Source organism: Monomorium pharaonis, chromosome 1, assembly GCF_013373865.1.
Source record: "Monomorium pharaonis isolate MP-MQ-018 chromosome 1, ASM1337386v2, whole genome shotgun sequence".
Classification (NCBI taxonomy): domain Eukaryota; kingdom Metazoa; phylum Arthropoda; class Insecta; order Hymenoptera; family Formicidae; genus Monomorium; species Monomorium pharaonis.
In genome coordinates, this window is record NC_050467.1 from 13,255,912 (window position 1) to 13,277,792 (window position 21,881).

The 21,881-nt window shown below is 40.3% G+C and overlaps 1 protein-coding gene across 1 annotated transcript; it reads right to left on the reverse strand.

The window, feature by feature from the left end:
* Window positions 1-5,272: 5,272 nt before the first annotated feature.
* On the reverse strand, window positions 5,273-9,286 carry LOC118646483. Its single transcript, XM_036289480.1, has 3 exons — window positions 8,736-9,286; window positions 6,836-8,497; window positions 5,273-6,764 (listed from the first exon to the last, which is right to left on the reverse strand). Exons 1-3 carry the CDS (start codon window positions 9,284-9,286, stop codon window positions 5,273-5,275), a joined length of 3,705 nt encoding a protein of 1,234 aa, XP_036145373.1.
* Window positions 9,287-21,881: the final 12,595 nt, after the last annotated feature.

Consider the following 21,881-nt stretch of genomic DNA (forward strand, 5'->3'; position numbering starts at 1 on the left):
GTTGACTAAATGATTTGTTTCATGCAGTTTTAATTTATAATAAGACCAGCCTCGCGAAGTTCCTCAATAATTGATAGAATCTCGTTGTCGTGAGCATTGTGCCCAGCCTGGTGTGAGGCCTCGAGCAATCGAAGGCGATCCACAAGCTCGTTGGGATCATCCCAATGAACATAATCGATCTTGTTATCATTTAATGTAATAGCGCTCGGTAGACCTTGTCCAACTTCTGCGTCTGTTAATAAGGGCGCAATTATATTTTTATATTTAGACCCTTTGTTGCCCATTACTTGATTTTGTGCAATATGTCCGCGTCTATATGCATTTGTCGCCAATAGAATGTTTTTATAATTCTGCAGGTCATTATTCGTGTACATGTTGGGCATTTTCATGAAAATTAATTCGTACAGACCAGGCGTTCCCACATATATTTTACCATCTATGACTATGTTGTCATTCTTGTGTATGTCGACGCGTTTATCGCCGAGCATCGTTCCAAAGTCGGTGAAGTAATCTCCGTAAACAGTATCTATTATGACTGGTTTTTTACCACTCAGAACAGCTCCCATATATTTTTGACCTAATGGACCATAGTGTGTGTGCAACTTTTCACGTCCTTCTTGCGTTGCCAACTGTTGTCGAATAGACGTCACAAGCGGTTCATTGGCTGCGATTTCAAAAACGTCTTCGACAGAAGGTACATGACTGTACGATAAATCACTATCATGTAATATTTGCGATGTTTCATTCAAATTAGTTGGTACAGTTTTTGATCGTCTCATTTTTTTAACAGGAGTAGAAGTCATATTATAGAATTGTTAAACGAAGCGTTTAATCGCTTTCGTTTCGGTTTTGGTTCTGCATATTCATCTTCCTCCGAAAAGAACGTTTCATTCTTAATCGGATCTGATACATCACCAACGGTGTTTTCAACAATCTGTTTAATGGTTCAACAATGAGCTTAAATTGTCTCTTCAACGCCATCTCTTCTTGCACTTTACCCACTTTCAAAGCGTGATATTTTTTGCGAATTGAATCACTCGTTTTCGCAATCTCTTTCACAATTTTCTCACGATTCATTCTGTTATCTGTGTTATCCATGTTGAGAAACGCTACTACTTGATCAACGTATCGAAAACAACTAACTGCTTTATGGTATTGCAAAGTCATTAAATCCTTTTCGGTATCATCCATCAGCGAGTGCACTATCCTTATCTATCACTAAAGATCCATACTTTTGTTGCCAACAAGTATGACATAAATTGCTAAAATCCTCGTAAGACATGTCGGTATTTACATGATCGTTGTACGCGTGCTTTAGATTAGTACCTGCTTGAATAAAATTAGCAAATTCGCATTGTCGCGTATAAGATGTTTCGGTATCTTTGCATACATCTGACAGAGATAGAAGCAGTCGATATCCACGTGTCGCCCCATTGCAAAGTAGTCTCTTATCGTGTCTTACTTATCACACGCCACGTCATCAAAGATAAAAATGGAATTCGGAAGCGCTTCACTCGGCTGAATAACATCACAGTTATTGGAGAATACAAAATAATTAACTTCTTCAATTGGTGTCAATAAATTTTCCAAGTATCAATATTTGGGTTGTTGTAATGATTTCGAGTACACATATACATTCTCAAAACGTACTCCATGCGGACTTTCCAACAAGCTATTAATACGTTTGTCTTGCCACAATTTGACGGACCACAAATTATACCACGTATAGAACTCGGCAACATGTTTCCATACCTCCGTATTTTTCTTTCGGACATTATTCTGTCATCGAAATTTGTTACTTTAATCGCTGGTGAATGTTGTACGAACCGCATATTTTCTCTCTCTATGCTCTGATAAAAACTGACAAAAATTATAATAAGACCGATCTATTTATAGAGACGCACCGAGAAAAATTGTTCAGTATGTAAAATGTTTCTCATATTTTCACATCCCTCCGATGTACTCGATTTGAGTGCCGAGCAGTTAGAATTCGTGTCGAAACCTATTCTGCTACGCGTATGTAGCAATTATATTGAACACGTGTGGGACAGTTCCGGAACATATAAAGACTGATACGGAGATTCGAAGCCATCGTCGTTGCTACAAACATTACAATCAATCGTAGCACCAGACGCACATCGACGGCCCCGCACCGTTGATAAAGAATTGTCGCGAATGCCAGCGGTAGGTCGCGGCTTGTTAAATCGTGCGATAAATGCGCTTCCTTTCGAACTGCACATACCAGGATATCAATTTTGCGGTTTAGATATTAGGCTGAAAAAGCGATTGGCCAGAGGTGATCGGGGTATTAATCCGTTGGACGCGGCGTGTCGCAAACACGACATTGCGTACTCCCGGAGCAACGAACTCACCGATAGACACGCAGCTGATAATATACTCGCTGCGGAAGCGCGAAAACGCATTACAACGAACGATTCGACTTTCGGAGAAAGAGCTGCTGCAGCAGCCGTTTGGGCAGCTATGAAAACTAAGACGAAAATCAGTATGGGTTTGAAAAAGAAAAAAAGTGATAAAAAAAAGAGAGCGAGTTAACGAATACTTCCGGTAGAAAAACGCGGCGGTGTTTTACCCATTCTACCGCTGTTGGGCGTTCTCGGGTCGTTAATCGGTGAAGCGGCGGGAGTTGCGAAGGTTGTGAATGATAACAAGGCAGCGCAGCGTCAGCTGAACGAATTGAAACGTCATAATCGTGTCATGGAAGGTCATGGAGTTTATCTCGCTCCATATAAGCGTGGACAAGGAGTGTCGACGAAAAAAAAAAACCGTCAAAAAAACGTTAAAAATGCCAAAAGGTGCAACTACCAACACACAATTATTACAGTTAGCGAAACGTATGCGCATTCCACACTTTAGAGGAATTTTTATGCGTACAGCATTACCAACGGTTGGAGCATATCGAAACGAGAGCGGTATTGTAAATTTAGATAACGCTGAAGGATCAGGTACACACTGGGTGGCATACGCAAAGAGAGGAAATCGCGCTATATACTTTGATAGTTTCGGCAATCTTAGACCACCGAAAGAACTGGTGCAATATTTAGATGTAAAGCGGATCGAGTACAATCACACGCCTTATCAACGTTATGATCAAAGTAACTGCGGTCAACTATGTCTGCGTTTTCTTCAAAGAGTTAGTAATCAATTTAAAGGCTAACATTGTTCAATTTAACTCAGTATTTGCCTCAACATGTCACTGACGTTTACGCTAACTGGCAAGAGTAGCATCCTCGCGATAAGCTATTTTCCGTAGATTTGAGCGATTACGAGCTCGGTCTCACAGATTTTGAAACATACTATACCGTACCTAATGTAAATTCGTCGAATAACAAATTTTATTATGATAAAGACGACAAGGAAATTACAATTCCCGAAGGATCGTATGAATTGTGTGATACAGATAGATATTTGAAACGCACAATTTTACAATCTCATCGATGTTGCGGAAAAGAGAACGTTTCACAAAGAAGATGAAGAAGAGAGCGAATATCCGGTGGTGATTCGTGCTAACAATAATACAATGAAGAGTGAAATTATGTGTGCTTATCAGATAAATTTCTTTAAACTTAGCAACGTTGGATCGCTGTTAGGATTTTCATCGCGACGTACTCTTGAATCGCGAATGTGGCATGAATCGGATGCACCTATAAATATCATAAACGTAAACATTATTCGCATACAATGTAACGTGACTGCGGGTGCGTACAGCAACAAGTGCGTACACACAATACACGAATTTTCGCCGAGGGTACCACCAGGATATAAGATATCGGAAACGCCTGCACAGATTATTTACTTTCCAATCGTCGCACGGAACATTACTGATTTAACGATTCGCATTGTGGATCAGGACGGCCAATTACTCGATTTTCGCGGAGAGGAGATTACCGTTAGGTTACACGTACGAAGACGATAACGTGAGATGCTCGTGTTGAATAAGCAGGTGAAGGACACAATTTTTACACCAATCAAGAATATTCGACCGTGTGACATAAATTGTACGACAGTTAAAAATATTCGATCGTCTGATAAAAAAAAACTCTCCGCGTCAAACGTTGAATTTTTAAAATCATTGGGATTTGTCGTACGAAATATCTAAGATGTCTAACATCTTGAACATTGGAGACGAGCCGATCTTTGACGACAGCATCGTCAAGATTGAGACTCACACGTACAATCCGTACACCAATACCACTTTTGGATACAGCGATGAAATAAGGATACCCATACAACAACAGGATTTATACGTTACCATGTGAAAGTTTTCTCTACCGAAGGAAGATCGGTGATGAAGAAGAAAGACGATAAAGATAAGGATAAGGATGAGATAAATCTCGGAAATAATTGCGTGGCGTTCATGTTTGATGAAATTCGATATGAACTCAACGGGTGACCTCCTTTTGGACACGTAACGATTGGACACCGCTCGATTGGACACGCACGATTGGACACGCACGATTGGACACGGCTCGATTGGACACCGCACGATTGGACACCACACGATTGGACACCGCACGATTGGACACCGCACGATTGGACACCGCATTATTGGACACCGCACGATTGGACACCGCATTATTGGACACCGCACGATTGGACACCGCATTATTGGACACCGCATTATTGGACACCGCACGATTGGACACAGCACGATTGGACACAGCACGATTGGACACCGCAGTCTTCTAGTGAATAACATTTATATATCATATGACAGATTATCTAAGCTTAGAAATATCTGGCAGAAAAAAGCTTCGATTTGCCAGAAAAAAAATTGAATTTTAAATATCTATATACGTATTTTTAGGAGCATCTCGTTTTGCGTGGAAAGTTTCAAACCTATGTGGTGCAGAAAATGCTCGCACGCACACACACACACACACACACACACACGGGGGGGTGCAAGGGGGGCCTTCGGCCCCCTCTCCCGCACCCACCCCGTCCAAGTCGCTAACCCATGCAAACTGTATTAGAAATCTGCATACACACACGTAAATGTGTGTGTGTGTCCAATTGTACGGTGTCCAATAATGCGGTGTCCAATAATGCGGTGTCCAATAATGCGGTGTCCAATAATGCGGTGTCCAATAATGCGGTGTCCAATAATGCGGTGTCCAATCGTGCGGTGTCCAATCGTGCAGTGTCCAATAATGCGGTGTCCAATCGTGCGGTGTCCAATCGTGCGGTGTCCAATCGTGCGGTGTCCAATCGTGCGTGTCCAATCGTGCGTGTCCAATCGAGCGGTGTCCAATCGTTACGTGTCCAAACGGGATACTCCCCGGCGCACTCTATCTCGTACGTAAAAGGGTCCGCAATAATCGACCCCTGAGCTGTAGAAAGCTTTAGTGATTTTAACTCTTGCCGCTGGCAACTCCCCCATGATTTGCCAATTAGCCTTAGGGTGGGACTTGCGGCACTTTACGCAGTTTCGTAACATCTTCTTTACTCGGCTCCTGGCGAAAATGGGCCAAAATTCTTCTCTTATAAAATTCAAGGTGGTCTGTGCGCCTGCGTGAAAAACCTTCTCATGATGATGCCTGATGACTAACATGGTCACGTGATGTGACGACGGGAGCAAAATGGGGTGTTTGGTTTCTTCCGGGCACGCGGAATGTTTCAATCTCCCTTCGACGCGCAGTACCCCTTTGTCATCTAAGAAGGGGTGGAGAGCGATTAACTTGGAGCTTCTTGGAACTGAGTGGCCACTCCTTAACGCCTTTATTTCGGGTTCGAACTCTTCATTTTGTACTAACTTGATTATCATCGCTTTGGCTTCGTTTACCTCTATAAGGCTCATTTGGCCCACTCTACGGTCTTCTATTTTACATTTCAAATTACACGCAAATCTTAATACATACGCGACTGTTCTAACTAATTTATTTAACGACGAAAATCTCTTGTAGTCTATTATCGTGTCGCCTTTCACAGCCATTGCTATTATCGCTTGCTTTCGTTTTTCAGGTACGATCACGTTATTCAAATCCTCGTCTTCCGGTTCCCAAGATTCTACATCATCCACCAGCCACGGAGCTTTCCACCACGAATTGTTTTGCATGAGTTGTTCGGGAGTTGCCCCCCGCGAAATTAGATCGGCCGGGTTGTCCCCCGACTTGACATGGTGCCAATCGGAAGGCGAGGACTTGTCGTGGATTTCGCTTATTCTATTCGCTACGAACGTTTGCCATTTTCTTGGAGTGGAACGTATCCAGGCCACTACAATCATTGAATCCGTCCAAAAATATTTCGGCAGTGTTTCCATATTTAGGCTCGATATTACTCTGTTCATTAAGTTTGCTAATAGCACTGCGCCACATAGCTCTAACCTCGGCAGCGATAACGCTTTCATAGGCGCTATGCGTGATTTTGAACAAAGAAGCGAGATCACAGTTTTTCCGTGTAAATTTTGTTCTCTTAGATATATGCAGGCCCCGTACGCCTTTTCGCTCGCATCGCAAAATCCGTGGATTTGTATTTGACTGTGTTTTTCACTCGACAGAACTGCTCTAGGTATCTGCAGGTTATTGAGTAAGTTCAATTGTGCTTTTATTGCGTCCCACGCTTTATGAATATGCATGGGTACCGATTCATCCCAACCTATGCCCAAGCTCCACAGTTCTTGCATTATAATCTTTGTTAACGTAATGACTGGACCCACCAAGCCCAGTGGATCGAACAATCTACAGATTTGTGATAGAACCGTACGCTTCGTTGTGCGCACCTCGCTGCCTTGTACCGTTACCTTATAACTAAAAACGTCCTTAATAGGGTTCCACAGTACCCCAAATAACTTGGATTCAGCTTCCTCCCCGATGCTTACTGCATCGGTTTTCCATGGACTAGTTTGACTAAGTGAGGGTACGTTTGCATTCCATTTATGTAATTCCAACGCGCTTTGGCTAACAATTCGGTTAGTTTATTTTGTAAATTTAAGATGTCTGCTTCCGTATCCCCTCCTGTCAACATGTCATCCATGTAAAAATCTCTGCTGACAACTTTCGAAGCCCTAGGATACTTTGCTTTCTCATCTTCCGCTAGTTGTAACAAGCATCGTGTCGCTAAAAATGACGCTGGTTTGGTACCGTAAGTCACCGTACATAATTCATATTCTTGGATTTCAACATCCGGACTCTCTCGCCAAACGATACTTTGCAACGCGGTTTGCTCATGATGTATCAATATTTGTCTGTACATTTTTTTAATATCTGCGCATAGAACATATTTATGACTGCGAAATCTAGTGATTAAGTCAAACAGTTCTGTTTGGATTATTGGCCCCTTGTACAAAACATCGTTCAGCGATTTTTCTCCGGAGCATTTGCTGGATGCGTCGAAAACTACTCGAATTTTAGACTTCGCGTCGCCTTCCTTTGTAACTGCATGGTGCGGCAAGAAAACTCTGAACTTGCTTCTATCGTGTTCGGCAACCGGTTTCATGTGACCTAAATGAAGGTATTCCCGCATGAATCCTGCATATTCCCTTTTAAACTCGGATTTCCTTTCAAATTTTCGCTCTAATGATTGAAATCTCTTCAAGGCTACTTCTTTCGAATTACCCAGCGCCTCTAACAGATGCTCTTTTATCGGGTATTGTACGATAAACCTACCATCTAATTGTCGTCTATACGTGGCCTTGAAATGTTTCTCGCAATACTCTTCTTCTTCGTTATACTGTTTTACGCTCTGATAATTTTCTACTTCCCAGAACGCTCGCATGTCTCGATCTAACTCTTCTAATACGCTTAAGTGACAACTGGCTTGTTTTATTCCTTGGGGCTTATGGGTTATCGTCGACCCTGAAACAAGCCATCCCAATAATGACTTTTGTAGTACCGGCCTTTGTTTTCCTAATTTTATTTGCCCGACACACATCAGGTTCCAAAAGTTATCCGCCCCGATCAACAAATCTATCTTTCCCGGTATATTGAAATGAGGATCAGCTAGCTTAATATTTTTGGGAATTTCTATATTTGAAATGTCTATTTCAATTGTAGGAATATTTTGAGTAATTCTCGGGAGGACAACGTACGTTAACTCTGTACCGAAAGTGCCGAAGCGGGAAGTAATTTTTAAGTTGACTGAGTCTGTGGAACAAACAGCCTGTTGATTTATGCCTCGGATCTCTATATTTTCTTTAAACGTCGGCATGTTTAATTTTTTCGCAAAGTCGTTAGTGATAAAGTTGGATTGTGATCCGTTATCTAATAAAGCCCTGCCCGTGAAAAATTGACCGTTTTTAGCTTTAACCTTTACCAACGCTGTTGATAACAACACGTGTTTTGATTCTAATGTTTCTTTTGATTGAGCGTGGGTGCACACGACATTTGTTACTTGAGTCGGCTCGACTGGCGGCGATGCGGCTTGTTTATTCGTCGCCTCGCTGCTATCCCGTAATTCTCGCTCCGCATGCAACAGAGTGCTGTGTTTTTTCGAACATATCTTACAACCGCCAGCCGAGCACTCCTTTACAAAGTGTTTGCCCCTTAAACAATTTAAACATAGTTTTAACTCTTTTACTTTATTTAAACGTTCCTCTACCGAGAGGTCTTTAAACGCTTTACATTGATAAATTTTATGATCTCCTTTACATTGCGGATACTTGACGCTCGCTACCGCGGCATGAGCGTTCGTTACTTTACCTTGCGCGGGTGGACGAATGTTACTATTGCTCTGATTGCATGGATACGCTCCTACGAGCCACGGCCTCCAGCGTTTGGCACCTCTTTGTAAGAAAGGTAATTAGTTCATTGAACTCGGGCGGCTTTTGCGATTCGATACTAGCTTCCCACTCCTTTATAGTTACAAAGTCTAGCTTGCTCGTTACTATGTGTATTAACAAGTCGCCCCAATGAGCGGTGGGACGTTTCAGGGATTCTAATGCGCGAGTGTGCTTTAAAATTCCGTCTAAGATACTTTGCAGTGTGATGCTATTTTCTCTTTTCAAGGTCGGTAAATCAAAAATCGCTTTAATCTGGTTTTGCACTGCGACGCGTTCGTTATCGTATCTATCAATTAGCCGAGACCAAGCATCATTATAGTGCACGGCGGAAATTTCAATGAAAGCAGTGACTTCGGCGGCCTCGCCCTTAACGACGGACTTTAAGTAGTGGAATTTCTGAATGTCGTTCAGGGATGCACTTGAATGTATCATCGCGTTGAACGTATTAAAAAATGAGTGCCATTCTTCATACAAACCAGAGAATTTGGGTAATTCTATTTTCGACAACCTTACTTGAGTTTCATTGGCTTGAGTTCTTTGAATTCCGGGCATGTCAAATGCTTGGTCTGAATAGTCGATAGCCGGAGCTGGTCTAACGCGATGTTTAATGATTCTTTCTCCCTTTAGTTTTAATGAAATATACTTCTCTTCGCAATTTATCAATTCCTACTCGATCAGTTCGTCCGGGATTTCCTCGTAGACAGCTAGATCAGTTAAACTTTCCTCTAATGTTTTACGCACTTCCTCTAATTTGCTTAACCTCAACTTTATTTCATCTATCTCGACTGTGTTAGGATCTATTGTGTTCATGAAGTTTTCTATGCCCGTGAATCCAGCTTTGGCTATCCTCTTTCTTTGCTTGATTTTTTTTACATCAACGTTTTGCGCCATTTCGTATCCTTGAGTAAGAGACTCAGACGCTTCCAAACGGTTCGTCGCACCTGCAACTTAGCTAATCTTAACCTATACGAGCTTGTCAAAGTATACAGTAATTCGCTTAGCGCGAGACTTATTTTGTACTTATCGCTTAACGCTAGTGCACATTGAGCACGATTCTTCCCGTGGTTGGCTGCTCCGTGGCTGCGTCCAACTTATGAGTCCCTTGTGCGTGGTGGGCAGACGCTGCGGAGCAGGCTGGTTGGAATGGACTCGCCTGCAATACGATGAGTGGACTCTTCCTCGTGTTGGGAATGGGCCCGTTCGTGCTACGATGAGTGGACTCGCCCTTGCGTCGAGAATGAGCCCGTCCGTTCTGCGATGAAATGAACTCGTCGCTCTTTTAGGGCCGCGTTAATGGTATGCCCCGTCACCTTAAGCAGGGTGATTATCCGGACGCCGTTGTCTTTGCGACAATTGGTTTTCCTCGGCGACCGTTTGCCTCGTCTGTGGTGTTGCCTGCGGAACCTCTCTGCTTTCCGCGGCAGCTTTCTCGGTGGTATCTAACGCCTCGTGAATGTGCGTTAAGCACGACCGCACGTACCTTTGGCGCCAACTCGGTTTACTATCCGGCTCGAAGGGCCATGAACGTTTTATTTATTTACTGGATAGGACGGGAAGAACGCACTGTTTTATGGTTTTATGTTGAACCCTTTATTTTGTAACTATCGGTACAACGACCATCTTAGATCTCTGGCGCGTCCGGTCCCGCTCGCACTGGTGCCAACAGATGCAAAGTAAAAGTACGGGTCGGTGAGAAAGCAGCGCGTCGATCGCACCGAGAGTCTTGCATCACTGCATGTCAAAGCGCGCGATATTCAAAAAACATTACAATATAATTCAACGAGGCGCCTGGAATTAATCCAGAACTCACACAAATCAGACACAGACGAAACAATAAGTTTCACGACATGTAGCACACTGTATAAATGAAGATTTTTTACAATTACAAGATTTCTTTAAAATTTCCATGGAAAAACATACTTCGTTTACATTCATAAATTCAAATTTTAATTTATTATAAATATTCGCATTTTCAAGCAAGTGGTAATTAAAAATAAAAAGATGTTAATTTTTATTTAAAAAATAACAAATAAATATTTAATAATTAATTAGCATTTCAATTTGATAAATGTTAAGATATAGGATTTAAAAAAAACTCCATTGACTTATTAAAAAAAAATTGGGGCCAGAGCGAGAATCAAACCAGCGACTCCGCGCTTACGAAACTAGAGCTCTGTGCGCTCGGCTACGAGCGGCTCTGACGATAGGTTAAAATTTTCTGTACTTAAAAATATCGGAAATTTTCAAAATCGATTTTCTCGAGTATTTTTGAGAAGCGCATCGTACTGCTTTAGAAAATTGAAGTCCGGGTACTGATCTTCAAATCCTATAAGTATGAAAAAAATCGATGACCCATGACCCGTAAGGTCCCCTTGTAAGACGTTGACCGAGATAACTCATATAAGACGATCTCGTTGATAAATCAAGATGATGTATAGATAAAAAATTCCATAAAGTTAACACAACTTTTTTCAATTCATTTCACAAGTGATAGTTCGGTTCGATAGCTGTATGATGCAGTTTGATAACGGTTCGGTAGCTGTATGATGTAGTTTAATAGTGATTCAATAGCCGTTCAATAATGGATCGATAGCTGTATGATGCAGTTTGATAACGGTTCAATAGATATATGACGCGTTACAAAAGGAATAAATGAAAAAAAATTATAAATAATTATTCTAACTTATATTCTTTCTTCCCTATTCCTTTGCGGTATAATGGCGTGCGCAAAACCGAGTAGGAGGTACATAGATAAGATGGGTGGGAACGCATGTATGTAACCGCATATAAAAGAACGCAACGAATGAAAGAGAAAGAGCGAGAGAATGATAAAACTGTATGGCTGGAAATATCGCGTACAGATGAGAGAGAGACAGAGAGAGAGACAGATTCGCAATAGAGGGAGAGAGCGAGCACCGCGACGATGGCTGCTACAACAGCGGTAGGCGGCGGGTGGCGGCGGCAGCGGCGGCGGCGGCGGGCGGCGGCGGGCGGCGGCGGTCGCGGACCCCGATTTCCCCTCTCCCGCTCCCGGATCGCGGATCCGAAAATACTGCGTCAGCAATTTCCGCACCGCAACCGCGGACCCGAAAATCCCCCGTCAGCAATTTCCGCACCGCGAGATCCCCCTCCCCGCGTGACGTCATGCCCCCGCGCCTACGGGTACCCCCCGCACACCCGCACCCCCCTCGGAGCTCCAGAGTTAGAACTGTCTTAGTATTAACTACTTCTATGGAACATTATTTCGATGATGGAAGTTAGACAGACGTCCATTAAGGATCCATTAAACTTCCATAGCTCTATGGAACATTTACTTCCATGATGGAAGTTAGATAGACGTCCATTAGGTATCCATTAAACTTCCATAGCTGTATGGAACATTTATTTTCATGGTTACCCAGAAGTTACCCAGACAACACACTTGTCAGAATGAAAACTTCAAGAGAACTTTTTTAAGAAAACATTTAAATATCTTGGAAATGATGTCCAAATGGTAACATTTATCAGAGACGTGTACTAAGAGAGGTCTTTGAAATATCTCATGGAAGAGTTTCATTTAAGTTTCTTGAAAATGTTATCCTTATGATATCACAGCTAAATGATATCAGCTTAATATCTTATAAAAGATATCACAATGCTGTCCGATTTTTGAGCCGTCCATGCGCGTCGTAGTTGACTCAGAAATCAGACTATAACATCCTGAATAAGAGATTTATTTGATATTAAAAAAAATTATCATAAAGATAATGTTTTCAAAAATAACGGTTTGTCTACAATTACTGCGCACAAAAAAATGCACAAAATCTAAATTTATCATATACTGAATACAAAAACAGAATAATAAATGTACTATTCAATTTTTCTTAGAATATATGTGTGATCTATATAGTTAAAATTATCTAATTAACCATTTGAACGCTTCAAAGTATTAATGTTAAATAGATCGCAATTTCCATCAAATTATTATGGTTATGGAAAAAGATAAATTTAACAATGAAATTAATAAGTAAATAAATTAATGTTATTTATTTTTGATGTGTTTTGCAAAATTTAATTGCTATTATAAAAAATAATATAATTGCGTCAGTTTATATCATATATGTATATGTAGACAATAACAAGTACCCATATCGATGAGTCAAATTGGCATAGCAGATAGAGTACAAGGTTTATAATCCTAAGGTCCCGGGTGCAAAACCTACCAGAGTCAAGTAAGAATAAAATAAAATAATATAATTTAAATTTAATTAATTAATAAAAATTTGTCCTAAATTTAGTATGTACTGTTGATAAAAATAATTTAAAAGAAATAAAATTTTTATTTTAAATTTTTATTTTGTCAATCATCTATCGAGGCTCCATGAAGCTTCTACTAATGATCCACGAAAGGTCCGTCAGTCATCCATCGAGGCTCCGTGAAGCCTCTATTAATGATCCACACAACGTCTAATAGACCTCTTTGATGACCTCTAATGGAGGTCTAATGGACGTCCACAATGCGGAACTGTGGATTTCTAATGGCTCTATATTGGACATCTAATAGACGTCCACTGGAAGTTTAAACTTCCATGGCAGACGTTCATTAGACGTCTACTGGAAGTTTTATTTTTATGTGGGACGGTATCATCCCGTCCTTCCATCGCAATCCATGATGATAAGCAATCAACCAAGAAGCGCAAGACTTATCGGATTTTGTAAGAACACGCCATGGCATGGGGCTAGCAAAAATGTAATGCGTGAGAACGGCTCCTTTTCTCAGTACCGCAACTTCCTTTACGACAAATTTTTTATCGACAATAAATCCTTGCAGATCCACAAATGTTGGTACGATCATGATTAGTGACTTTTTAAGACTGTATTTTAACGTCAAATGTCTCAGTTTTTATCAGTTTAATGTTACATGATTTTGCGCACTATGTTGGACAACGGACAGTATTCAATTACACGATCATGTAAAATAAGACAATAAGCGGTAGTATTTGCGGGAACATTTTCTTTGCAATCAAATTCTATGCGCACATCTACGATAGCACTCTTGACGGATTCGTTTTGTCGCGAACAGTCAATGACCGTAAAAGGTCCTTTTTCCAGGAAAGTGATTACGTTGAGCAGCGTTTCACACTCATATCCATAATAAGATTTACCAAAACGTCGATACATGTCATACAGAATAGCATATCTAGATTTATGAAAATCTAAATTCAAATCGTCATATGGATAAAATTCAGAGTTTAGATCAAGTTTTACGTTGGTCAAATTACAGTCGGCAAAGATTGTAACATCAATGAGACATGATATTTTTTCGACCAGTCTGCAGTGCAAAGATAACAAAGCGCAGTTTCTCGAGCTGAATTGCAGTTTTGACAGCCCATGAATGTTTCGTCGTACTCTGCAGCAGAGGGAACTCATACAGAACCCAGGAGCGAAAACTTATACTTAGACATTGTTCACTCTCCAAAACTCGCAGCAAAGATAATTTGTTGACTTTGTTTAACGTAACATGCGGCATTCGCCACTGCACTTTAAATAATTTGATTTCCGGTTGAACTGTAGAATTTTCAACGATAGAATTGTTATCGTTGCGTGCTTGTATCAAGATCAATTCGTGACGAGCGTTTACAATCACACGTTTGTAATCTTCGCAAAAGCCCAATAATACACTAAGCGGTACGCAAAAGTTGAAGTATCCTTCCGGTAGGTTATACGAAAATTCCCATCCTGCATTCTGCATAATTACTGCTTTGTCATATGATAATGATACATAGTTCTTGAGGGTGCTGGTTATTCCAACGTTTCTGTTCCGATCAATTTCCACACCGTTGAGTTCATATCGAATTTCATCAAACATGAACGCCACGCAATTATTTCCGAAATTTATCTCATCCTTATCATTATCTTTATCGTTTTTCTTCTTCATCACCGATCTTCCTTCGACGTAGAGAAAACTTTCACATGGTAACGTGTATAAATCCTGTTGTTGTATGGGTATCCTTATTTCGTCGCTGTATCCAAAAGTGATATTGGCGTACGGATTGTATGTGTGAGTCTCAATCTTGACGATGCTGTCGTCAAAGATCGGCTCGCCTCCAATGTTCAAGATGTTAGACATCTTAAATATTTCGAACGACAAATCCCAATGATTTTAAAAATTCAACGTTTGACGCGGAGAGTTTCTTTTTATCAGACGATCGAATATTTTTAACTGTCGTACAATTTATGTCACACGGTCGAATATTTTTGATTGGTGTAAAAATTGTGTCCTTCACCTGCTCATTCAACACGAGCATCTCACGTTATCGTCGGGTGACCTCCTTTTGGACACGTAACGATTGGACACCGCTCGATTGGACACGCACGATTGGACACGCACGATTGGACACGGCTCGATTGGACACCGCACGATTGGACACCACACAATTGGACACCGCACGATTGGACACCGCACGATTGGACACCGCATTATTGGACACCGCACGATTGGACACCGCACGATTGGACACCGCATTATTGGACACCGCAGTCTTGTAGTGAATAACATTTATATATCATATGACAGATTATCTAACCTTAGAAATATCTGGCAGAAAAAAGCTTCGATTTGCCAGAAAAAAAATTGAATTTTAAATATCTATATACGTATTTTTAGGAGCATCTCGTTTTGCGTGGAAAGTTTCAAACCTATGTGGTGCAGAAAATGCTCGCACGCACACACACACACACACACACACACGGGGAAGGTGCAAGGGGGGCCTTTGGCCCCCCTTCCTGCACCCACCCCGTCCAAGTTGCTAACCCATGCAAACTGTATTAGAAATCTGCATACACACACGTAAATGTGTGTGTGTGTCCAATTGTACGGTCAATTGACCAATAATGCGGTGTCCAATAATGCGGTGTCCAATAATGCGGTGTCCAATCGTGCGGTGTCCAATAATGCGGTGTCCAATAATGCGGTGTCTAATCGTGCGGTGTCCAATCGTGCAGTGTCCAATCGTGCGAGTCCAATCGAGCGGTGTCCAATCGTTACGTGTCCAAACGGGATACTCCCATTATCGTCTTCGTATGTGTAATCTAACGGTAATCTCCTCTCCGCGAAAATCGAGTAATTTACCGTCCTGATCCACAATGCGAATCGTCAAATCAGTAATGCGACGATTGCAATGTAAACGATCTGTGCAGGCGTTTCCGACATCTTATATCCTGGTGGTACCCTCGGCGAAAATTCATGTATCGTGTTTGTACTTGTTATTGCTGTATATACGCACTTGTTGTTGCTGTACGCACCCGCAGTCACGTTACATTCTATGCAAATAATGTTTACGTTTATGATATTTATAGGTGCATCCGATTCATGCCACAATCGCGATTCAAGGATACGACACGAAGAAAATCCCAACAGCGATCCAATGTTGTTAGGTTTAATGAAATTTATCCGATAAGCACACATAATCTCGCTCTTCATTGTATTATTGTTAGCACGAATCATCAGCGGATATTCGCTCTCGTCTTCATCTTCTTTGCGAAACGTCCTCTTTCCCACAACATCGGGATGAGATTGTAAAATTGTGCGTTTCAAATATCTATCTATATTACGCAATTCATACGATCTTTCGGGAATCATAATTTCCTTGTCGTCTTTGTCATAGTAAAATTTGTTATTCGACGAATTTACATTAGGTATGGTATAATATTCAAAATTTGTGAGGCCGAGCTCGTAATCGCCATCGCTTAAATCTACAGCTGGAAAATAGCTTACCGCGAGGATGCTACTCTTGCCGGTTAGCGTAAACATTAGTGACATGTTGAAACGAATACTGAGTTAAATTGCACAATGTTAGCCTTTAAATTGATTATTAATTGTTTAAAGAAAACGCAAACACAGTTGACCGCAATTGCTTTGATCGTAACGTCGATAAGGCGTGTGATTGTACTCGATCCGCTTTACATCTAAATATTGCACCAGTTCTTTCGGCGATCTAAGATTGCCAAAACTATCAAAGTATATAGCGCGATTTCTCCTCTTTGCGTATGCCACCCAGTGTGTACCCAATCCTTCAGCATTATCTAAATTTACAATACACTCTCGTTTTGATATGCTCCAGCCGTTGGTAATGCCGTACGCGTAAAAATTCCTCTAAAGTATGGAATGCGCATACGTTTCGCTAGCTGTAATAATTGTATGTTGGTAGTTACACTTTTCGGCATTTTTAACGTCTTTTTGACGTTTCTTTTTCATCGAAACTCCTTGGCCACGCTTGTATGGAGCGAGATAAACTCCATGACCTTCCATGACGCGATTATGACGTTTCAATTCTTTCAGCCGACGCTGCGCAGCCTTGTTATGATTCACAACTTTTGCAACTCCCGCCGCTCCGCCGACCAACGACCCGAGAACTCCCAACAGCGGTAGAATGGGTAAAACAACTCCACGTTTCGCTACCGGAAGTATTTGTTTACTCGCTCTTTTCTTTTTATCTCTTTTTTCTTTTTCAAGCCCATACCAATTTTCGTATTAGTTTTTAAAGCTACCCAAACGGTTGCTGCAGCAGCTCTTTCTCCAAAAGTCGAATCGTTCGCTGTAATGCGTTTTCGCGTTTCCGCAGCGAGTATATTGTCAGCTGCGTGTCTGTCGGTGAGTTCGTTGCTCCGGGAGTACGCAATGTCGTGTTCGCGACACGCCGCGTCCAACGGATTAATACCCCGATCGCCTCTGGCCAATCGCTTTTTCAGCCTAGTACCCGGACCGCAAAATTGATATCCAGGTATATGCAGTTCAAAGGAAGCGCATTTATCGCGACAATTCTTTATCAGCGGTGCGGGGCGATGTGCGTCTGCTGCCACGATTGATTATAATGTTCGTAGCAACGACGATAGCTTCGAACCTCTGGATCAGTTTTTATATGTTCCGGAAGCCTGTCTCACACGTGTTTGATATAGTTACCACACACGCGTAGCAAAATAGGTTTCGACAGGAATTCTAACTGTTCGGTGACAATATGAGAAACATTTTACATACTGAGCAATTTTGCTCGGCGCGTCTCTATAAATAGATCGGTCTTAATATAATTTTTATCAGTTCTTATGAGAGGGGGAAAATATGCGGTTCGTACAACATTCACCAGCGATTAAAATAACAAATTTCGATGACAGGATAATGTCCGAACGAAAGATACGGAGGCATGGAAGCATGTTGCCGAGTTCTATACGCGGTTTAATTTGCGGTCCGTCAAATTGTGGCAAGACAAACGTATTAATAAGCTTGTTGGAAAGTCCGCATGGAGTACGTTTTGAGAATGCGTATGTGTACTCGAAATCATTACAACAACCGAAATATCGATATTTGGAAAATTTATTGACACCGATTGAAGAAGTTAATTATTTTGCATTCTCCAATAACTGTGATGTCATTCAGCCGAGTGAAGCGCTTTCGAATTCCATTTTTATCTTTGACGTGGCGTGTGATAAACAAGATACGATAAGAGACTACTTTGCAATGGGGCGACACGTGGACGTCGACTGCTTCTATCTCTGTCAGACGTATGCAAAGATACCGAAACATCTTATACGCGACAATGCGAATTTGCTAATTTTATTCAAGCAGGATAGTACTAATCTAAAGCACGCGTACAACGATCATGTAAATACCGACATGTCTTACGAGGATTTTAGCAATTTATGTCATACTTGTTGGCAACAAAAGTATGGATTTTTAGTGATAGATAAGGATAGTGCACTCGCTGATAGACGATGTCGAAAAGGATTTAATGACTTCGCAATACCATAAAGCAGTTAGTTGTTTTCGATACGTTGACCAAGTAGCGTTTCTCAACATGGATAACACCGATAACAGTATGAATCGTGAGAAGATTGTGAAAAAGATTGCGAAAACAAGTGATTCAATTTGCAAAAAATATCGCGCTTTGAAAGTGTAAGAAGAGATGGCGTTGGAGAGGCACTTTAAGCCCATTGTCGAACCATTAAAACAGATTGTTGAAAACACCGTTGGTGATGTATCAGATCCGATTAAGAATGAAACGTTCTTTTCGGGGGAAGACGAATACTCAGAACCAAAACCGAAACGAAAACGATTAAACGCTTCGCTTAACAATTCTATAATGACCTCTACTCCTGTTTAAAAAATGAGACGATCAAAAACTGTACCAACTAATTTGAATGAAACATCGCAAATATTACATGATAGTGATTTATCATACAGTCATGTACCTTCTGTCGAAGACGTTTTTGAAGTCGCAGCCAATGAACCGCTTGTGACCTCTATTCGACAACAGTTGGAAACGCGAGAAGGACGTGAAAAGTTGCACACACACTCTGGTCCATTAGGTCAAAAATATGTGGGAGCTGTTCTGTGTGGTAAAAAACCAGTCATAATAGATACTGTTTACGGAGTTTATTTCACCAATTTTGGAACGATGCTCGCCGATAAACGCATCGACATACATAAGAATGACAGCATAGTCATAGATGGTAAAATATATGTGGGAACACCTGGTCTGTATGAATTAATTTTTATGAAAATGCCCAACATGTACATACACGAATAATGACCTGCAGAATTATAAAAACATTCTATTGGCAACAAATGCATATAGACGCGGGCATATTGCACATAATCAAGTAATGGGCAACAAAGAGTCTAAATATAAAAATATAATTGCGCCCTTAGTAACCGACGCAAAAGTTGGACAAGGTATACCGAGCGCTATTACATTAAATGATAACAAAATCGATTATGTTCATGGGGATGATCCCAACAAGCTTGTGGATCGCCTTCGATTGCTCGAGGCCTCACACCAGGCAGGACACAATGCTCACGACAACGAGATTCTATCAATTATTGAGGAACTTCGCGAGGCTGGTCTTATTATAAATTAAAACTGCATGAAACAAATAATTTAGTCAACATCGAAATGTCAATCAACAAGTTTGGAACGTTGCTTGAAAGAGGTGGTGCGGAACCATACTATCAATGGAGTGGATTAGTCAGAAATTACTTGCGCGATAACGCTCTTTGCATGGCTGCCACTAATTTTGATGCAAAGTCGCACAAAATTCGACGTGTAGCGCTGCCTGTAGACGATAGTGATGCAACCAATAAACGATACGTACAGCAGAACGTGAAAATTTTAAAGGATCGACAGGATGAAATCGAGAGGAAGATTGAGACACTCCAAAGTAGAGTAGAAATTACAGCTCATATGCTAAACGAATTTCAAAGACAGCTCGACGCGGTGATCCATCGTGCAGAGTAAAAAGTCGATACATCGAATATATATGCCATTTGTATATTATATTCCAAGCATGTCTGAGAAACAATTGCTGGTTGAGGAGTTGCATGCTCCGGCGAGAAGAAATTTTTTTCGAAGACGTGTCATAGTTTGCGGATACGATGACCTGTGGCAGGCGGATGTGGTTGAGATGCGTCCTTACACGCGATTTAACCGAGGTTATCATTACATACTTATATTATTTATGGTGGATTATACACGGAAAAAACTTTATGGTAAAAATTACTATGGTAAGTAGTAAACGCGGGCCAAGAGGAATTATGGAAATTTTTATTATGTTTTTCATCAAATTACGACAATATTTACACTACTTATATGATATAATTCTCTGAAATTTCTTCTTACAGTTCGTGGTTACTATCATAAATAATAAAATTGTACATAATTTTATTATAAAATTTTTTCCGTGTAAATTTACGAATATATGAATTTATTAAATGTTTGAAAACTTCCAAACAATATTTATTTAATTTAAGAAAATTTTAGTATGTAATGTGTGTGTGTGTGTGTGTAGGGGGGGAGGGGTGTACATACATACGCGAGCTAAAGAATAATCACTTTGTGACAGGAAAATGATTATGCCTTAGTTCCGCGATTTTATATTACTATTACTATTTACGCTGATTACTATACACGTACACGTAAAAAAATATGATTCTAGTTAAAAAAAAATCAATTATTCACTTTTAATTTTATTTTTTTAAATAATTATTTTATCTTTAATGACTGAAAAGAGTATTTTGTTGATAGTAAACACCACACTTTACATAAAACAAATAATGTTTAACATTTTTGCGTATGTACACACACATACACACATACACACACGCACACACACAAATTACAAACCAATTCTTGAATTAAGGAATAATCATTTTCCTATCACAAAGTGATTATTCTTTAGCCCGTGTATGTATGTATCCCCCCCTTCCACACACACACACACACATTACATACTAAAATTTTCTTAAATTAAATAAATATTTTTTGTAAGTTTTCAAACATTTAATAAATTCATATATTCGTAAATTTACAATGAGAAAATTTTATAGTAAAATTATGTACAATTTTATTATTTATGATAGTAACCACGAACTGTAAGAAGAAATTTCAGAGAATTATATCATATAAGTAGTGTAAATATTGTCGTAATTTCATGAAAAACATAATAAAAATTTTCATAATTCCTCCTTGACCCGCGTTCACTACTTACCATAGTAATTTTTACCATAAAGTTTTTTCCGTGTATTATAAGTCTACCACAAGGATTAATTTTATTAAAAATATAAATATCCTAGTTATTTAATTTTTAATTAAGAATATAAAGTTGAAACAAACATTTTATTTGCTTCTCATTTCCATTTTAATCGATAAAATTTTCTAATATTTTTTGAAGAAGCTGTTGTGGCCCTTATATGGATAAAGGGTCACAGGTAATTTGGGATCGCTGTCGTTACTCCTCGGGTCAGGTTTCTCAAGAGATTGTAACCGTTTGTTGTATAACAATGGGTATATATATTTAATATCTTGATTACACTGAGTTATACGTAATTCGTTGATACCCGTAACAAATATAAAAGAGTGAGCGACATACGTTCGTCGCTGTATACTGTGTAGCAAAGCCCGCTCGTTATCTGTACCTCGGTTTATATACACCGCTTTTGGGCGTATGACCGGGGAAGGTACTTCCGCGGTCACTGGCCTTTGGACAGAGTACTTGCTTAGCCAGCAATTGCTGGCTACGCGGATTCCACCCCAAAATCAGATGATTCTGTTCAGTTTCATGCGCTCTACCTGCTCATAAAAATTCCATTAAAAAATACCAGACACCCTGTATAAAC